The following is a 14,786-nucleotide window of genomic DNA, read 5'->3' as shown; positions in this document are numbered from 1 at the left end:
CATCCAGGTATCAGGCCACCAGTTGTACAGCCTTGGTTTACACCATATAGGAAGTCATATCCAAGCACCGGGCCACCAGCTGTACAGCCTTGGTTTACACCATATAGGAGGCCACATCCAGGTATCAGGCCACCAGTTGTACAGCCTTGGTGTACACCATATAGGAGGCCACATCCAGGTATCAGGCCACCAGTTGTACAGCCTTGGTGTACACCATATAGGAGGCCACATCCAGGTATCAGGCCACCAGTTGTACAGCCTTGGTGTACACCATATAGGAGGCCACATCCAGGTATCAGGCCACCAGTTGTACAGCCTTGGTTTACACCATATAGGAAGTCACATCCAAGCACCGGGCCACCAGCTGTACAGCCTTGGTTTACACCATATAGGAGGCCACATCCAGGTATCAGGCCACCAGTTGTACAGCCTTGGTTTACACCATATAGGAGGCCACATCCAGGTATCAGGCCACCAGTTGTACAGCCTTGGTTTACACCATATAGGAAGTCACATCCAAGCACCGGGCCACCAGCTGTACAGCCTTGATTTACACCATATAGGAGGCCACATCCAGGTATCAGGCCACCAGTTGTACAGCCTTGGTTTACACCATATAGGAGGCCACATCCAGGTATCAGGCCACCAGTTGTACAGCCTTGGTGTACACCATATAGGAGGCCACATCCAGGTATCAGGCCACCAGTTGTACAGCCTTGGTGTACACCATATAGGAAGTCACATCCAAGCACTGGGTCACCAGCTGTACAGCCTTGGTTTACACCATATAGGAGGCCAGTAGGTGTAAAGCCTTGGCATATACCATATAGGGGGCCACATCCAGGTACCGGCCGCCAGTTGTACAGCCTTGGTGTACACCATATAGGGGGTCACATGAGGACATTTTCTAGACCTACTGTTTACTTCTCTGACCTCTTGTTTATAGTACATGGCAACTAAAGTAATCCAGAAAATTTCTAATCACACAGGTTAAATTAAGAATTTAATGGGTGGGGACAGACACGTTGTGGATCCAGCGCCCAGTGATGTGATCTAGTTCTCACAATATAAACTGGAATTAAGGGGGACATTTACTAAGTAGTGATAAGAGCGGCGAAGTGAGCCAGTGGAGAAGTTGCCCCATCAACCAATCAGCAGCTCTGTATAATTTTATGGTATGCAAATTTTAGATGTTACTTCAGTGCTGATTGGTTGCCATGGGCACTTCTCCACTGGCTCACTTCTCTGCTCTTATCACTGCTTAGTAAATGTTCCCGTAAGTATTTTTTCCTTTTCCCCCCAGTTGTTGTGGAGCTGGCGTTGCCGCTGACGCAGAATATGTGACCCAACTCCTGTCCTCCAACCTGGCTATGCATTCAATGTCTACAGGACGACAGGCACGTGTGTGCACCGCTAACCGCATGCTGAAACAGCTGCTTTACAGGTGAGACACAAGGCGGAGTCCTTATCATTATACATGAGTAGTTACCAACCCGTCAAAATGACAGCTCTGTTGGGCGCCATCTAGTGGCCACCAGCGCGCAAAACAATTTAATTCCACTTATAGAGGTGAGGAGCAGCGTTAGCCTTTTACTGTATATATACTGTATATATAGAGATATTGTACACAGAATCATTATACGTTTCTATATTATAAAGATACATTTTATTTTTTGTTTGTTGTTTTTGTTATACAACATTTCAGTGTTTCATTTTGTTTTGCTCCTCAGATACCAGGGTCACATAGGGGCATCTATTATCATTGGAGGGACTGACCTTCACGGCCCCCATCTCTACAGTGTCTTTCCACATGGATCTACAGACACCACTCCGTTCATGGCTCTGGGTGAGAGGCAGCTCTTTGTCCCTCTGTCATCATAATAATATGGCTAGGGCTGCTCCATTCTAGTTTACCTTACAGGCTGTCTTTACAAATTACCTCATAAACCAGCGGAGGCAGCCATTGTATAAGCTGAGCCAGAAAGTTGAAAGCTGGTGACATCACTGATTACCAATGAACTGATTGGTTGTATTTTCAAAATGGCTACCTCAGTGGTGTGTAAGGCATGCCACCCAATAGCTGAGGTCTCAGCAACAGGGCAGAGGCATTGGTGCGGCACACTTGGGGCATGGGTGTTGTTTTTAAAGAAAAGTCACCTTTTTTTTTAAATCACGAATGCTGAGGATACTGTACACCTGGGGCAGTGTGACGCATTGCAATCCCCCTGCGAATTGGGCTGAATATCCTGATCATGACACAGGGCCTGTATTTTCGTCTGATCTGAAGGAGGGACATGCAGGAAGGCTGCGTGGTGAAATGCAGACGCCTGGCTCTCCCCTCCCAGAATACTGGGGCGACATGCCTCATCTCTGGGAGCGCTAACAAGGAATGCCCCCCGCACCCCCCCCCAAATGCGGCAGAGGCTTTGGGGAACTGCATGCAGTATCGTAGGATCCATTTTGTACGTGTGCAGAATGGTACCTGCACAGACCCCAGAACATCGGAGATGTCAGTTAATCGATGGATTAACGTACAGCTCTGAATCAGGCCCACGGCCCACAAAAATTGGGATTGTCCTATCAAAAGCAGGTTGGTTAGGAGGTATTTGTAAGTACAGGTGCACTTTTTTTTTTTTTTTAAATTATTTATTTATTCAGATTTTCCATTTACATCCGACATTAAACATTGCAATACAGTCAGACATTATACGATAGCCATAACAGCATTGGTGGGTGAATGATCACAATAAAAGGTAATCATTAATAAAGGTATTATGCAGGTATAACAACAATTCCTAGCGTACATATAAAAGCTCTAAGGTATTATAGCAAGAGCAAAGAATGTGATCATCATAATATCTGACCATCCAAATCAGTTGAAACATCTCAGTATAGAACGAAATAAACCCCAAAGAATTAAAAGAGACATACAGAAGGGCAAGGAAGAGAAGGAGGGGCGGGGGGGGGGGGGGGGGGGGGTATCCTAGATCATGTATTGCAAAGTACAACCTGTACCAGTGCAAGAGTAATAATCTACTTTATATCGTCTCAACACGTCTGTGAAGGTTTATAATCATTAAAAACTCTAATTATATGTTGCTGAGTAGTCAGGTCAAGAGTGTTTATGAATGGAGCCCATTTAGTAGAAAATGACCTGACTCCTGTAGCAAGGTCCTGACAAGCATATTTCCTTTCATAATATAAGAGTTGTAAAAGTTTACATTTAACGTCCCCCCAATCTAGGAGCAGATTTTTTAATCCAGTGGAGCAATATACACTTCTTACATAGCGCTAGTAGAGTAATTAGCAAAGGTAAGATACATTTCTTATTCCTGCCCAGATGCCAACTGGAAAAATTAATACCTAAACAGGCAGCTGGTTCTGGACAAAGGTGAAGATGGAACATGTCATTGGCAAATCGTATAACTTTACACCAAAACTGCCTAATTTTATAGCAATCCCACATACAGTGCATAAAATCCGCTCTAACCACTGTACATTTACAACAATCACCAAGTTCGTCCTTGACCATATGTCTACGTTGATATGGGGTGATATATGCTCTGTGTATGGTGCGAATATGCACCTCTTGCAAATAAGCAGATTTCAATGTTTTCAGAGAGAGGGAAAAGGAGGCTGTCAGATCATGTAGCGTGGTCAATAGAGGAATATCTATTTTCCATTTTGACACCAATATCTCCCATTGATTATGACTACTAAAGGTAATAATAAGCAGGGAGTATAAATGTTTCACCTTATAATCATTGTGTATAAGAAAATAAAACAGTTTCACTAAAGAATCAATCTGGGACAGTGTGATTTGTGGTTTATGTGATATAAAAGGGGTTGCTTTCTTTTTCATCAAGAAATGGCGGACTTGTAAAACATATATAGGTGTGAGTTAGGTATCGAGAAGCGACTAGAAATCATATCAAAAGAATCCATATGGCCTCCCGGGTCAAAGATCTTGCAAGATAGATCTATCCCTTTGGAACGCCATATTTTAAATCATGGATTCGTCAGTGATGGGGAGAAAGAGGGGTTGCCCCATAAGGGGATGAAGGGCGTAGTGTATGGATCGCTGTTACAGTGTTTATTAACAGGTAAAAAGGTAATGTGCGAGTTCATCAGCTTATAAAATTCATTGGCATAGCCATCGGGTCCTGGGGATTTGGCAAGTTTCAGCTGTTTTATGGCTAATAAGACTTCTGCAGTGGTGATTGGTGCAGTTAGGATTGAACAAAAAGAGTCAGGGAGCTGAGGAAGTGAGAGCGAGTCCCAGTAAGCAGAGGGATAGTGAGAAGAGGAGGAAAGAGGAGGATCAGTTATTGTAGGGGAGGAAGTTAGTTTAGTATTCTCAGCTGGAATAGAATAGAGGGTTTCATAAAAGGATTTCATAACCTCTACAATTTGTTTATCTGAAGTAGTGAGAGATCCATCTGCCTTTAGTAGTGGGTGAACCACAGACTGACCCCTCGATCCCTGTAGTAAGTTAGTCAAAAGCCGTCCAGTCTTATTACCAAATTTATAGAACTTAGCGTTAACTTGGAAGAGGTAATTGTCCCCACTTTTTTGTAATAATTCACTAAAATGCAGTTTGGCTGAAAGGTAGGAAGTTTTATGTTCTGGGGAAGGAGATAATTTATAAGTTTGAAAAGCACTAGATAGATTGGATTGCAGTACAAGATAGGAGGCATTACGTTGTTTTTTAAGAGAAGAAACATAAGCAATTAATTTACCCCTAATTACAGTTTTGGCAGCCTGCCAGAAGACTGTGGGATTAGAATTTGCATGCGATATATTCTCCCTTAGATATTCCCCCCACCAAGTCTCCAGTTGAGACTTCAGATGTTGTGACTGCATTAAGTGGGAAGGAAATCTCCAATGGGGAATAGAGCCCTCTGTCCTTCCAAATCTCAACACCATATGAACCAGTCCATGATCCGCTATCACAGGGGGTTCCATATCCACCGACTCTATTTTAGGAAATAACTGATCAGCTACTAGGATATAATCAATTCTTGACCACGTATTATGGGTCAGAGAAAGGCATGAATATTCTCTCTCTATGGGATGAGTAGCCCTCCAAGTGTCAATTAAATTAAGTGTCTTAAGAAAATAGGGTATACCAATCTTTGGCAGTGTCAGCTCACGTTTCGGAGGGGGAGTCCTGTTAAGGAAGGAAGATGAGAGTAAGTTAAAATCACCGCAGACTATCAATGTGCTAGGATCCAAGGTATGCAATCTTGCAATCAGGGAAGTAAAAAAGGTTTTACTGTATATATTTGGCGCATAGATATTGCATATATGGAAGACCACACCCCGGAATTCTAGCTTAAGTATTAAAAACCGGCCCTCCGTATCGGAAACCATATGAGATACAAAAACATTTAAGGATTTCTTAGCTAATATCACCACTCCCCGTGACTTGGTATTATAGGATGCAGAGCCCAGTACCCCCATCCCATCATATTAAATTTTTTGACCTCTTCAGGCTGTAAATGTGTTTCTTGAAGACAAATTAAATCTATCATATGTTTATTTAAATATGTCAGCAGACGTCTCCGTTTGGCAGGAGTATGGATGCCACGGACATTAAGTGACCCAACCTTAAGAGACATCATAGCAAGGGTAATCAGTCATCATTCTAAGCACAGGCAATTGTGAACCTAGTCTAAGAGGGGAAGGGGGGGGGGGACACACACGAGGGATGAACAAACATTAAAAATAAAAACACAAATACCAATGAGAAACACAAAAAAAACAAGCCACCATGAGCAGCAACAACCCATATTTTCCGCATAGACTTCCAGTAGGAATTCAGACCTCGTGCAACCAGTGCCCCGAAGACTGAATTCTGCAGTAGCGACATAGAAAATAGAACCCTACGACATGGTCTCCGCTCAGAACACCATTCAGTTTAGGAATTAGCCAGCTATCCCTGATAAATCAGGGCATAGATTTAAGCACATCTAAAACATATGAACATAACATATTGCTCAAAATTAACAACTAAGAGTAATTATAAGATCTCAACAAATGAGCAATACATTACACTAGTGCGATATAACTCAGGGAACAGTTTTTTTTTCTTTTTCTTTTGTTTTTCCTTGTTTTTTCCCCTTTTGAACCAGTACAGCATGACTCGACTCAGTCATCCGGGGCCTGGGACAGGTCCATAATATTTCTCCCATCTGCTTCCTCCTTAAGAAATGCATCCGCATCAGCAGGTGTGGTAAACTCGGAAAACTCCGATCCAGTATAAATGCGTAGGCGCGCCGGGAATAACATCATAAATCTTCGATTGGATTTGGCAAGCATAGAACAAATTAGGGAAAAGGCACGTCTTAGTCTCGAAAGTTCAACAGAAAAGTCTTGAAAAATACGTAAAGAGTGCCCTTCCCATAGAATAGGATTATATTTGCGAGACGCCCTCCAAATTGCCAAGGCATGTAGATAATTCAATGTCTTGAAAATAACCACTCTTGGACGTTGAGAGGAGTCTCTGGTCAGATCTCCTAAGCGGTGCACTCTTTCAATCACCATGTCAGCGCAGTCTCTGTCTATCTTCAATATTGCAGGGAGTGTAGTATGAACAAAGTGCTCTAGAGAGGCCCCTTTAAGTGTTTCAGGCAGACCAATAATTCTTAAATTATTTCTTCTGGTTCTGTTTTCAATGCTATCTAGCTTTTCTGATAGCCGTTTGTTGTCCAGAACCAGTGCAGAGACAGTTTTCTGCAGCCCCGCCACGTTGTCAGCGTTATCACTAATGCGCTGCTCAGCGTCAGACATCCTGCCAGCCAGATTTTTAATCTGTGTTGTTATATCCACCACTGCTTTCTGCAGTAACGGCGCCATTGCCTCCTGCATCGCCAGCACCATGTCCTCATATGAGGAGGAATGATTAGGTACAGCAGATTTAGACTCCCCCGTAGCGCTAACAGAAGCTGCAATCGGCTTTTTACTGACCGGAGTTCCAGGGGCTGTATCGGCGCCCGGCGCCATGTTATGTTCCCCCCTGTGCTTCTCCTGTCTCGGTGGCTGCGGCGGAGGTAGCGTCTTCGGGGCGGGAGGCGACGCTAGAAACTTCTCCATTGTCTCCTCTGTCCGCCGGGGAGACCGGGAACGATGTTTCCCTGAGTTTGACAGCGTGCTAGCGGTAAGGGATAGGTGCTGAGAGCGGAGCCGAGGGGAGAAGCTGCTCACTCTCCCATGCCGGAACCGGAAGTCAAGTACAGGTGCACTTTAACAAGAAGAGACATATATTAAACAAGGAAATCTTAGTTCCTCGTTTTTCCCCAAATCTCCGATCCCGCAGGAACAGATTGCCCCCAACAGTCCCGAGCTGGTGATCCGTTCTTTTTCTCGTCTAGTCTTTTTTTCTAACTGAGTTGTTAAAGCCGCCAGCAAATTCTCATTCATCAGATTTGGAGGCTTATGAGGGAGGGGCATCGACAACTTCGTTAGCAGGGCGATAAAAGCCCAGTCTAGAAGAAGAATATTCTCTGTTCAAGTCCTTTACAGGCATCACCAGACTCGCTGACCGTCGGACACATAACTACATCCCGACCTACCCCCTGCCTCCTTACATCTCTCTGCCATTCACATACATGCTATGTTCTAATGACAGTGATCTGATTGGCTTAGTTTTTTTCTTTTTTAGAATTGGTTCACACGGATGCTGAATATTCTTTCCAAGCAGTTTTCATGTCGGACACAATACTTTATTATTATTATTATTATTATTATTATTATTATTGTTATTATTATTATTAGACAATGTTATTGCTATCTGACTTGTTGCCAGGCTAATGGATGTATACTATGTCATCATTCTGTGTGGTGCAATAATTTATATTTTCTTACACACATTTTGTCTCTTTTTCTAGGATCTGGTGCAAGTGCGGCGATTGCGGTCTTGGAAGATCGGTTCAAACCCAACATGGGGGTAAGAGCATAATCATTCCCTCCATTGCAATGTGAAGAGACAAAGGTGATTTACTAAGCAGCAGTTGTGTTTGTGTCGCTTTGGCATGGACACCAATGTACATCTGCTGCAATTTTACAGTTTTGCTGCTGCGGGACTGCGATATTGCCAAATTCATGGACCTGGACTTGTCTTTTAGTGGGGGGGGGGGGGGGGTGGAGGATAGTCATCTATGAGGAATGCCCCACATCGCCAGTGCACATGGTTTTTTATTTCAACTTTTAGCAAGCGGGTGAAGCCACGACACCTGGTTATATTAAATTAACATTGGCCCTCATTCCGAGTTGTTCGCTCGCAAGCTGCTTTTAGCAGCATTGCACACGCTAAGCCGCCGCCTACTGGGAGTGAATCTTAGCTTATCAAAATTGCGAACGAAAGTTTCGCAATATTGCGAAAAGACTTCTCTGTGCAGTTTCTGAGTAGCTCGAGACTTACTCTTAAAGTGCGATCAGTTCAGTGCTTGTCGTTCCTGGTTTGACGTCACAAACACTCCCAGCGTTCGCCCAGACACTCCTCCGTTTCTCCAGCCACTCCCGCGTTTTTCCCAGAAACTGTAGCGTTTTTTCGCACACACCGATAAAACGGCCAGTTTCCGCCCAGAAACACCCACTTCCTGTCAATCACATTACGATCACCAGAACGAAGAAAAAACCTTGTAATGCCGTAAGTAAAATACTTAACTGCATAACAAATTTACTTGGCGCAGTCGCACTGCGGACATTGCGCATGCGCATTAGCGACTAATCGCTCCGTTGCGAAAAAAAATTAACGAGCGATCAACTCGGAATGACCACCATTGTTTGAACGTATTTGCCAAACTCAAATACAAGATTCTTTTTTCTGCACGCAGTCTGCAGTAATGACCCAGATCTTGGAGTATTAGAAGCAGACATTACCCTTCATTGTAGATGTATTCTTCGCATATGTGAGGTGGGAAACAAAGGGGGTCATTCAGAGTTGATCGCTCGCTAGCAACTTTTTGCAGCGCTGCGATAAGATAGTTGCGCCTATGGGGGAGTGTATTTTAGCTTTGCAAGTGTGCGAACGCTTTTGCAGCTTCTGAGTAACTCTGGACTTACTCAGACGCTGCGATCACTTCAGTCTTTTTGGTCCCGGAATTGACGTCAGACACCCGCCCTGCAAACGCTTGGACACGCCTGCGTTTTTCCAAACACTCCCAGAAAACGGCCAGTTGACACCCATAAACGCCTTCTTCCTGTCAATCTCCTTGCGATCGTTTGTGCGAATGGATTCTTCATTAAATCCATCGCCCAGCACCAATCCTCTTTGTACCCATATGACGCGCCTGCGCAATGCGGTGCATGTGTGGTTTTGCTGAGAATTAACCTGATCACAGCGCTGCAAAAAGTTGCTAGTGAACGATCAACTCGGAATGACCCCCAAAGAGGCAGTTATCCAAATGGGAGTGTTGTGGTGGAACGGGGTGTGACGGCTAGGAGAAGTGGCCCAGTCATTCCTGATTTTACCATCAGGAATGTTTGGCAGGTGTTTCTGTATATATCCTGGCCCCGGGTAACACCTTCCCAGTGCTGTGCACCAGCAGTGCTCCTTTCCCATCCCTCATTCAGTATTGATCACCCAATACAGAATAGGGCAACATACAGAGGGGGAGATGTCTCAATGCTTGGACATTGATAAATTGGAGCAGGTGCCCAAAGCAACCATCTTCTGTCATTGCAAAGACTGTGCTAGAGAAATGACAGTTTGAAGCTGATTGGTTGGGCAACTTTTCCACTTTATCACTCCCCAAGACTTGATACATCTCCTCCAGAGTAGAGCTATCAGTAACTAAAAGGAAATACCTGAATGTTTCAAACATCGTTAACCAGCTGCATGCTGTGCAAACAACCTTGTCTGCCACCAATCCTCCATTGTGGGGGTCTCACCCTGTATGCCCCTTCTTCTAATCAGTGAGGTACAGTTGTTACTAAGGGGCTCATTTATCATTAAATATTTGCGGCTTATTCCCCGAAAAGACACAGTTTTTTGGGGTAACCACAAATATTTAGTATCCCCCAAATGTATCACAGAAGGTTGGCAGCAGGTATCTCCAATAAATAAATGGGCCGCTCAAGGAGATCACAATGTGCAAATCTGGTCTCATCGGAGCGCTCTGGTCACATTCAGGCGTATCATTTCACCGTGGTAATTATATTTATATGTACCTATACTTATCCTATTCTGTGAGTCACCTCCTTACGTGTCCTCTGCTCTCCCGCACAGCTGGAGGAAGGGAAGCAGCTGGTGACGGACGCCATAACTGCGGGCATCATAGGTGACCTCGGATCTGGCAGTGGCGTGGATCTATGCGTGATTACACGCAGGGGAGCGGAGGTGCTGAGAGGTTACACGCAAACCGAGACCAGGGGGAAAAGGTAACGGCCTCCGTGTTCCATCAGCAGTTTCATGCAGCCAGCTCTCTGCATTCTTCTTACACCCAATGGTATACAGCTAACATTCCGCCATGTACCCTATACGTTGTGTTGCCTTTGACCCCTTGTGATGATGGTGTAAATTGCGTTTGCGGCTTGGCAAAGGAATTGTGACTACTGTATATGTATATGTTCCATGTACAGTATAACACAGCAGCAAACCTCTGGTATCTCTTGTCTGTGCGAGCAGTGATTACTCTCCCAAATCACCATATAAATAAGCAAATCGCAATGAATATAACACGTGTAATGACTTTAGGTGAGCTTATCAGAGCATGTATATCATTCATTCTTCCTCTCATTATCTGTTTGACAACATTTTAATAAACAAACAAAACAAAACATTTCTTATTGAAAGGAGGCAGACTGGTGTTCAGTGGCAGTGATAAAGGGGGCGGTATAAGGCAAATTTGCAACCATTTTGGTGGTGGTGATGCTATAAAGGGGGTACACACGGAGAGATCCGTGCTTAGGCCCTCATTCCGAGTTGTTCGCTCGTTCTTTTTCATCGCATCGCAGTGAAAATCCGCTTAGTACGCATGCGCAAAGTTCGCACTGCGACTGCGCCAAGTAACTTTACTATGAAGAAAGTATTTTTACTCACGGCTTTTTCTTCGCTCCGGCGATCGTAATGTGATTGACAGGAAATGGGTGTTACTGGGCGGAAACACGGCGTTTCAGGGGCGTGTGGCTGAAAACGCTACCGTTTCCGGAAAAAACGCAGGAGTGGCCGGAGAAACGGTGGGAGTGCCTGGGCGAACGCTGGGTGTGTTTGTGACGTCAACCAGGAACGACAAGCACTGAACTGATCGCACAGGCAGAGTAAGTCTGGAGCTACTCTGAAACTGCTAAGTAGTTAGTAATCGCAATATTGCGAATACATCGGTCGCAATTTTAAGAAGCTAAGATTCACTCCCAGTAGGCGGCGGCTTAGCGTGTGTAACTCTGCTAAATTCGCCTTGCGACCGATCAACTCGGAATGAGGGCCTTAAATTCTAAGAAATCTGACTAGATTGCTTAGAAATTAGGCACGGATTTCTCTGTGTGTAGGGTGCCAGCTACAGCTATTGCTGGCTCTAGATTTGGCATGAAATGAGCGCCCCCCTGCTCAGCACACACAGTGCTGAGCGGGGGGAGAGATGTGTGCTGAGCGGTCTGTGCTAGGTCGCTCATCACACATCTCCCCCGTGTGTATGGGTCCTGAGATCCTTTTGTCAATCATATCACCAGAACACTCACAGCCGTCTGGATTTCTGTTGAGACGCCCAGAGGCGGCTTCGCTGATCCTTGCAACTGCGTACACACATGAAGCAGCGGTCGCAGATCGAAAATCAACTCCGAGTTACCCTATAGTCACACAGAATGGCCATGTGTATTGAGCCACAGGCGGCATGTTTTGTGCGTACAGGATCACAGTTGGAGGGTGAGACGTGCCCCAAAAACGGTCATGACACGCTGGGTACGGAGGCAATTTTAATTTAAATTAACCATTAGAGTGAGGGGGCTGTTTATATTACATGTGGCAATTCTGCAAATTGCAAGCTAATTATTCTTATTATTATCCTTTATTTATATGGCGCCACAAGGGATCAGCGCCCAGTTACATAGTACATTAACAAATAAGCAAAACAAGAAAATAGCGATTTACAGTTCAAAACATATAAGACAAGTACAGGGTACATAAACAGGGCTGCATCAGCAGACAACACTGACATAAGTATCAGAGTGGCAGAAAACCGAGGGATTTGGTGCCGTCGAATGGAGTATGGAGTAGAAGATGGTTTAAGATACAGGGGTCTATTCATGAAGCAGTGAAAAGAGTGGAGAAGTGGCAACCAATCAGCTGCTCCGTACAATTGTATAGTATGCAAATTATAAATGTTACTTCAATGCTGATTGGTTGCCATGGGCAACTTCTCCACTGGCTTACTTCTCCACACTTTTCACTGCTTCATGAATAGACCCCACAGTATTTAGGGTATTTTTCTCTAAAAAATATACATAAAACGTTTTTTGTTTTTTTTTACAATTACATGTGTCCCGGTTATAGGAGCGACGTGAAGTATATATGTCTACATGAGTCTATATAATGCTCCTTCCTGTCATTCCAGGTACGCGTCATATCGTTATCCGTTGGGCACCACAGCCGTTCTGCATGAAAGCGTAACTAAGTTTGAGCTGGTGGAAGAGACTGTACAACTAATGGACACTGAATAAACAGACCGGAACACACGCAGGACAGTTACAGTATATGCTGGACATATCCCAGAGCAGCCCAACCAATGAGAGTTTAGCTTTCACTGATCTAACGTATGTCAGACAATGAAAGCTAACTGCTGATTGGGTGCCGCATATTTGTGCTTTGTTAGCAAATGAAATTCTCCAAGTAGTATGTTCTGGCAAAATGATTAATAAAACACTGAAATCATGGCGACTTAATGATAGTGTCAGATGTTTCAATGTTCATGTACCGAACCATTAAATCATAAGACAACAGAATGTGGGAGCAACATACTATAATAATACATGTCATAACCGTGCATAGTAATAATTGCTACAAGGATGCCGGCGACGAATTGTCCTGCTTACTGCTGAAATGTTGCTTTTCTTGTGCCGCTGTTGTTGTTAACCTGCTTATTTCATTAAAAAAATATTCCAGCAAATATAATTGTATACTAACTGATTCTGAGTGAAAATGCATTTTATTGTCTTGACATATATCGTAAATAATGAACAGTTGGGGAAATGTATCAAGCCTTGGAAAGAGAAGAAGTAGAGAAGTTGCCCAAAGCAATCGGTGGCATTTATCCAGCACAGGACGGTATCCAATTAGCCGTGATAATGTTGTGGGCGTGAAAGACAGGGGGTTTTCATCTTGGTTTTTTTATTTTATCACCGTTGTTTTTTTTATTACCGGTATCCAATTTCATACTGACGAAAACCTCAGTTTTTCGTTCTAATTCTCCAAATTGTGGATAATCTCCAGACACTTCCCCCAGTTCTCTTTAGCCTCATCCCCCCCCCCCTTGTGTCTCTCCAGCCCCCCAGTGTCTCTCCAGCTCCAGCCCCCCAGTGTATTTCCAGCCCTCCAATGTCTTTCCAGCTCCAGCCCCCAGTGGCTTTCCAGGTACAGCCCTCCAGTGTCTCTTCAGCTACAGTCCCCTTCTGTCTCTCTAATGACTCTCCAGCTCCATTGTGTCTCTACAGCCACTGAGTATCATTCCTGCTTATTTCATTGAAAAAATATTCCAGCAACTATAATTGTATACTAACTGATTCTGAGTGAAAATTAATTTTATTGTCTTGACAAATACATTGAAATCATGAACAGTTGGGGAAATGTATCAAGCCTTGGAAAGAGAAGAAGTAGAGAAGTTGCCCAAAGCAATCAGTGGCATTTATCCAGCACAGGACGGTATCCATTTAGCTGTGATAATGTTACGGGCATGAAAGACAGGGGGTTTTCACCTTGTTTTTTTTTTATTTTATCACTGGTTTTTTTTTTTTATTACCGGTATCCAATTTCATACTGACGAAAACCTCAGTTTTTCCTTCTAATCCTGCCAGTTGTAAATAATCTCCAGACACTTCCCCCCCTTGTGTCTCTCCAGCCACTCTGTGTCTTTCCAGCCTCATTCCCCTGTGTTTCTGCATTTCCAGCCCTCTAGTGTCTCCTCAGCACCAGCCACCCTGTCTCTCTCCAGCCTCATTCCCCTGTGTTTCCACATTTCCAGCCCTCTAGTGTCTCTTCAGCTCCAGCCCCCCCAGTGTCTCTCCAGCCACCCTGTGTCTCTCCAACCTCATTCCCCTGTGTTGCATTTCCAGCCCTCTAGTGTCTCTTCAGCTCCAGCCCCCCAGTTTTTCTCCAGCCACCCTGCGTCTCTCCAACCTCATTCCCCTGTGTTTCTGCAATTCCAGCCCCCCAGTGTCTTTCCAGCTCCAGCCCCCCAGTGTCTTTCCAGCTCCAGCCCCCCAGTGTCTTTCCAGCTCCATGCCCCCCAGTGTCTTTCCAGCCCCCCAGTGTCTTTCCAGCCCTCCAGTGTCTTTCCAGCTCCAGCCTCCAGTGTCTTTCCAGGTACAGTCCTCCAGTGTCTCTTCAGCTACAGTCCCCTTCTGTCTCTCCAATCACTCTCCAGCTCCCTTGTGTCTCTAGCTCCCTTGTGTCTCTAGAGCCACTGAGTATCATTCCAGCACCAGCCCCTTCTGTCTCTCCAAGCACTCAGTGTCTCTACAGCTCCAGCCCCCTTCTGTATCTCCAGCCCCCCACTGAATAATTGAATCTACAGCTCCAGTCTCCTTCTGTCTCTTCAGCCCTCCAGTGTCTCTCCAGCTCCAGCCCCCACATA

At 44.7% G+C, this 14,786-nt stretch overlaps 1 protein-coding gene across 1 annotated transcript in view; it reads left to right on the top strand.

Annotated features, from left to right (window-relative positions):
- LOC134949535 (proteasome subunit beta type-7-like) overlaps nucleotides 1-13,123 on the top strand; it is a 31,775-nt gene extending 18,652 nt beyond the window's left edge. The window contains exons 4-8 of the mRNA XM_063938160.1: nucleotides 1,304-1,444; nucleotides 1,731-1,846; nucleotides 7,890-7,948; nucleotides 10,232-10,383; nucleotides 12,552-13,123. Coding sequence (XP_063794230.1) covers nucleotides 1,304-1,444; nucleotides 1,731-1,846; nucleotides 7,890-7,948; nucleotides 10,232-10,383; nucleotides 12,552-12,657 — 574 coding nt within the window. The 3' untranslated portion in view covers nucleotides 12,658-13,123. The remainder of the gene's footprint in view (nucleotides 1-1,303; nucleotides 1,445-1,730; nucleotides 1,847-7,889; nucleotides 7,949-10,231; nucleotides 10,384-12,551) is intronic.
- The last annotated feature ends 1,663 nt before the right edge of the window (nucleotides 13,124-14,786 follow it).

The sequence above is a fragment of the Pseudophryne corroboree genome, chromosome 8, assembly GCF_028390025.1.
Source record: "Pseudophryne corroboree isolate aPseCor3 chromosome 8, aPseCor3.hap2, whole genome shotgun sequence".
In the NCBI taxonomy this organism is placed as follows: domain Eukaryota; kingdom Metazoa; phylum Chordata; class Amphibia; order Anura; family Myobatrachidae; genus Pseudophryne; species Pseudophryne corroboree.
The sequence above is the reverse complement of the archived record's forward strand: the minus strand, read 5'-3'. Positions and strand labels throughout refer to the sequence as shown.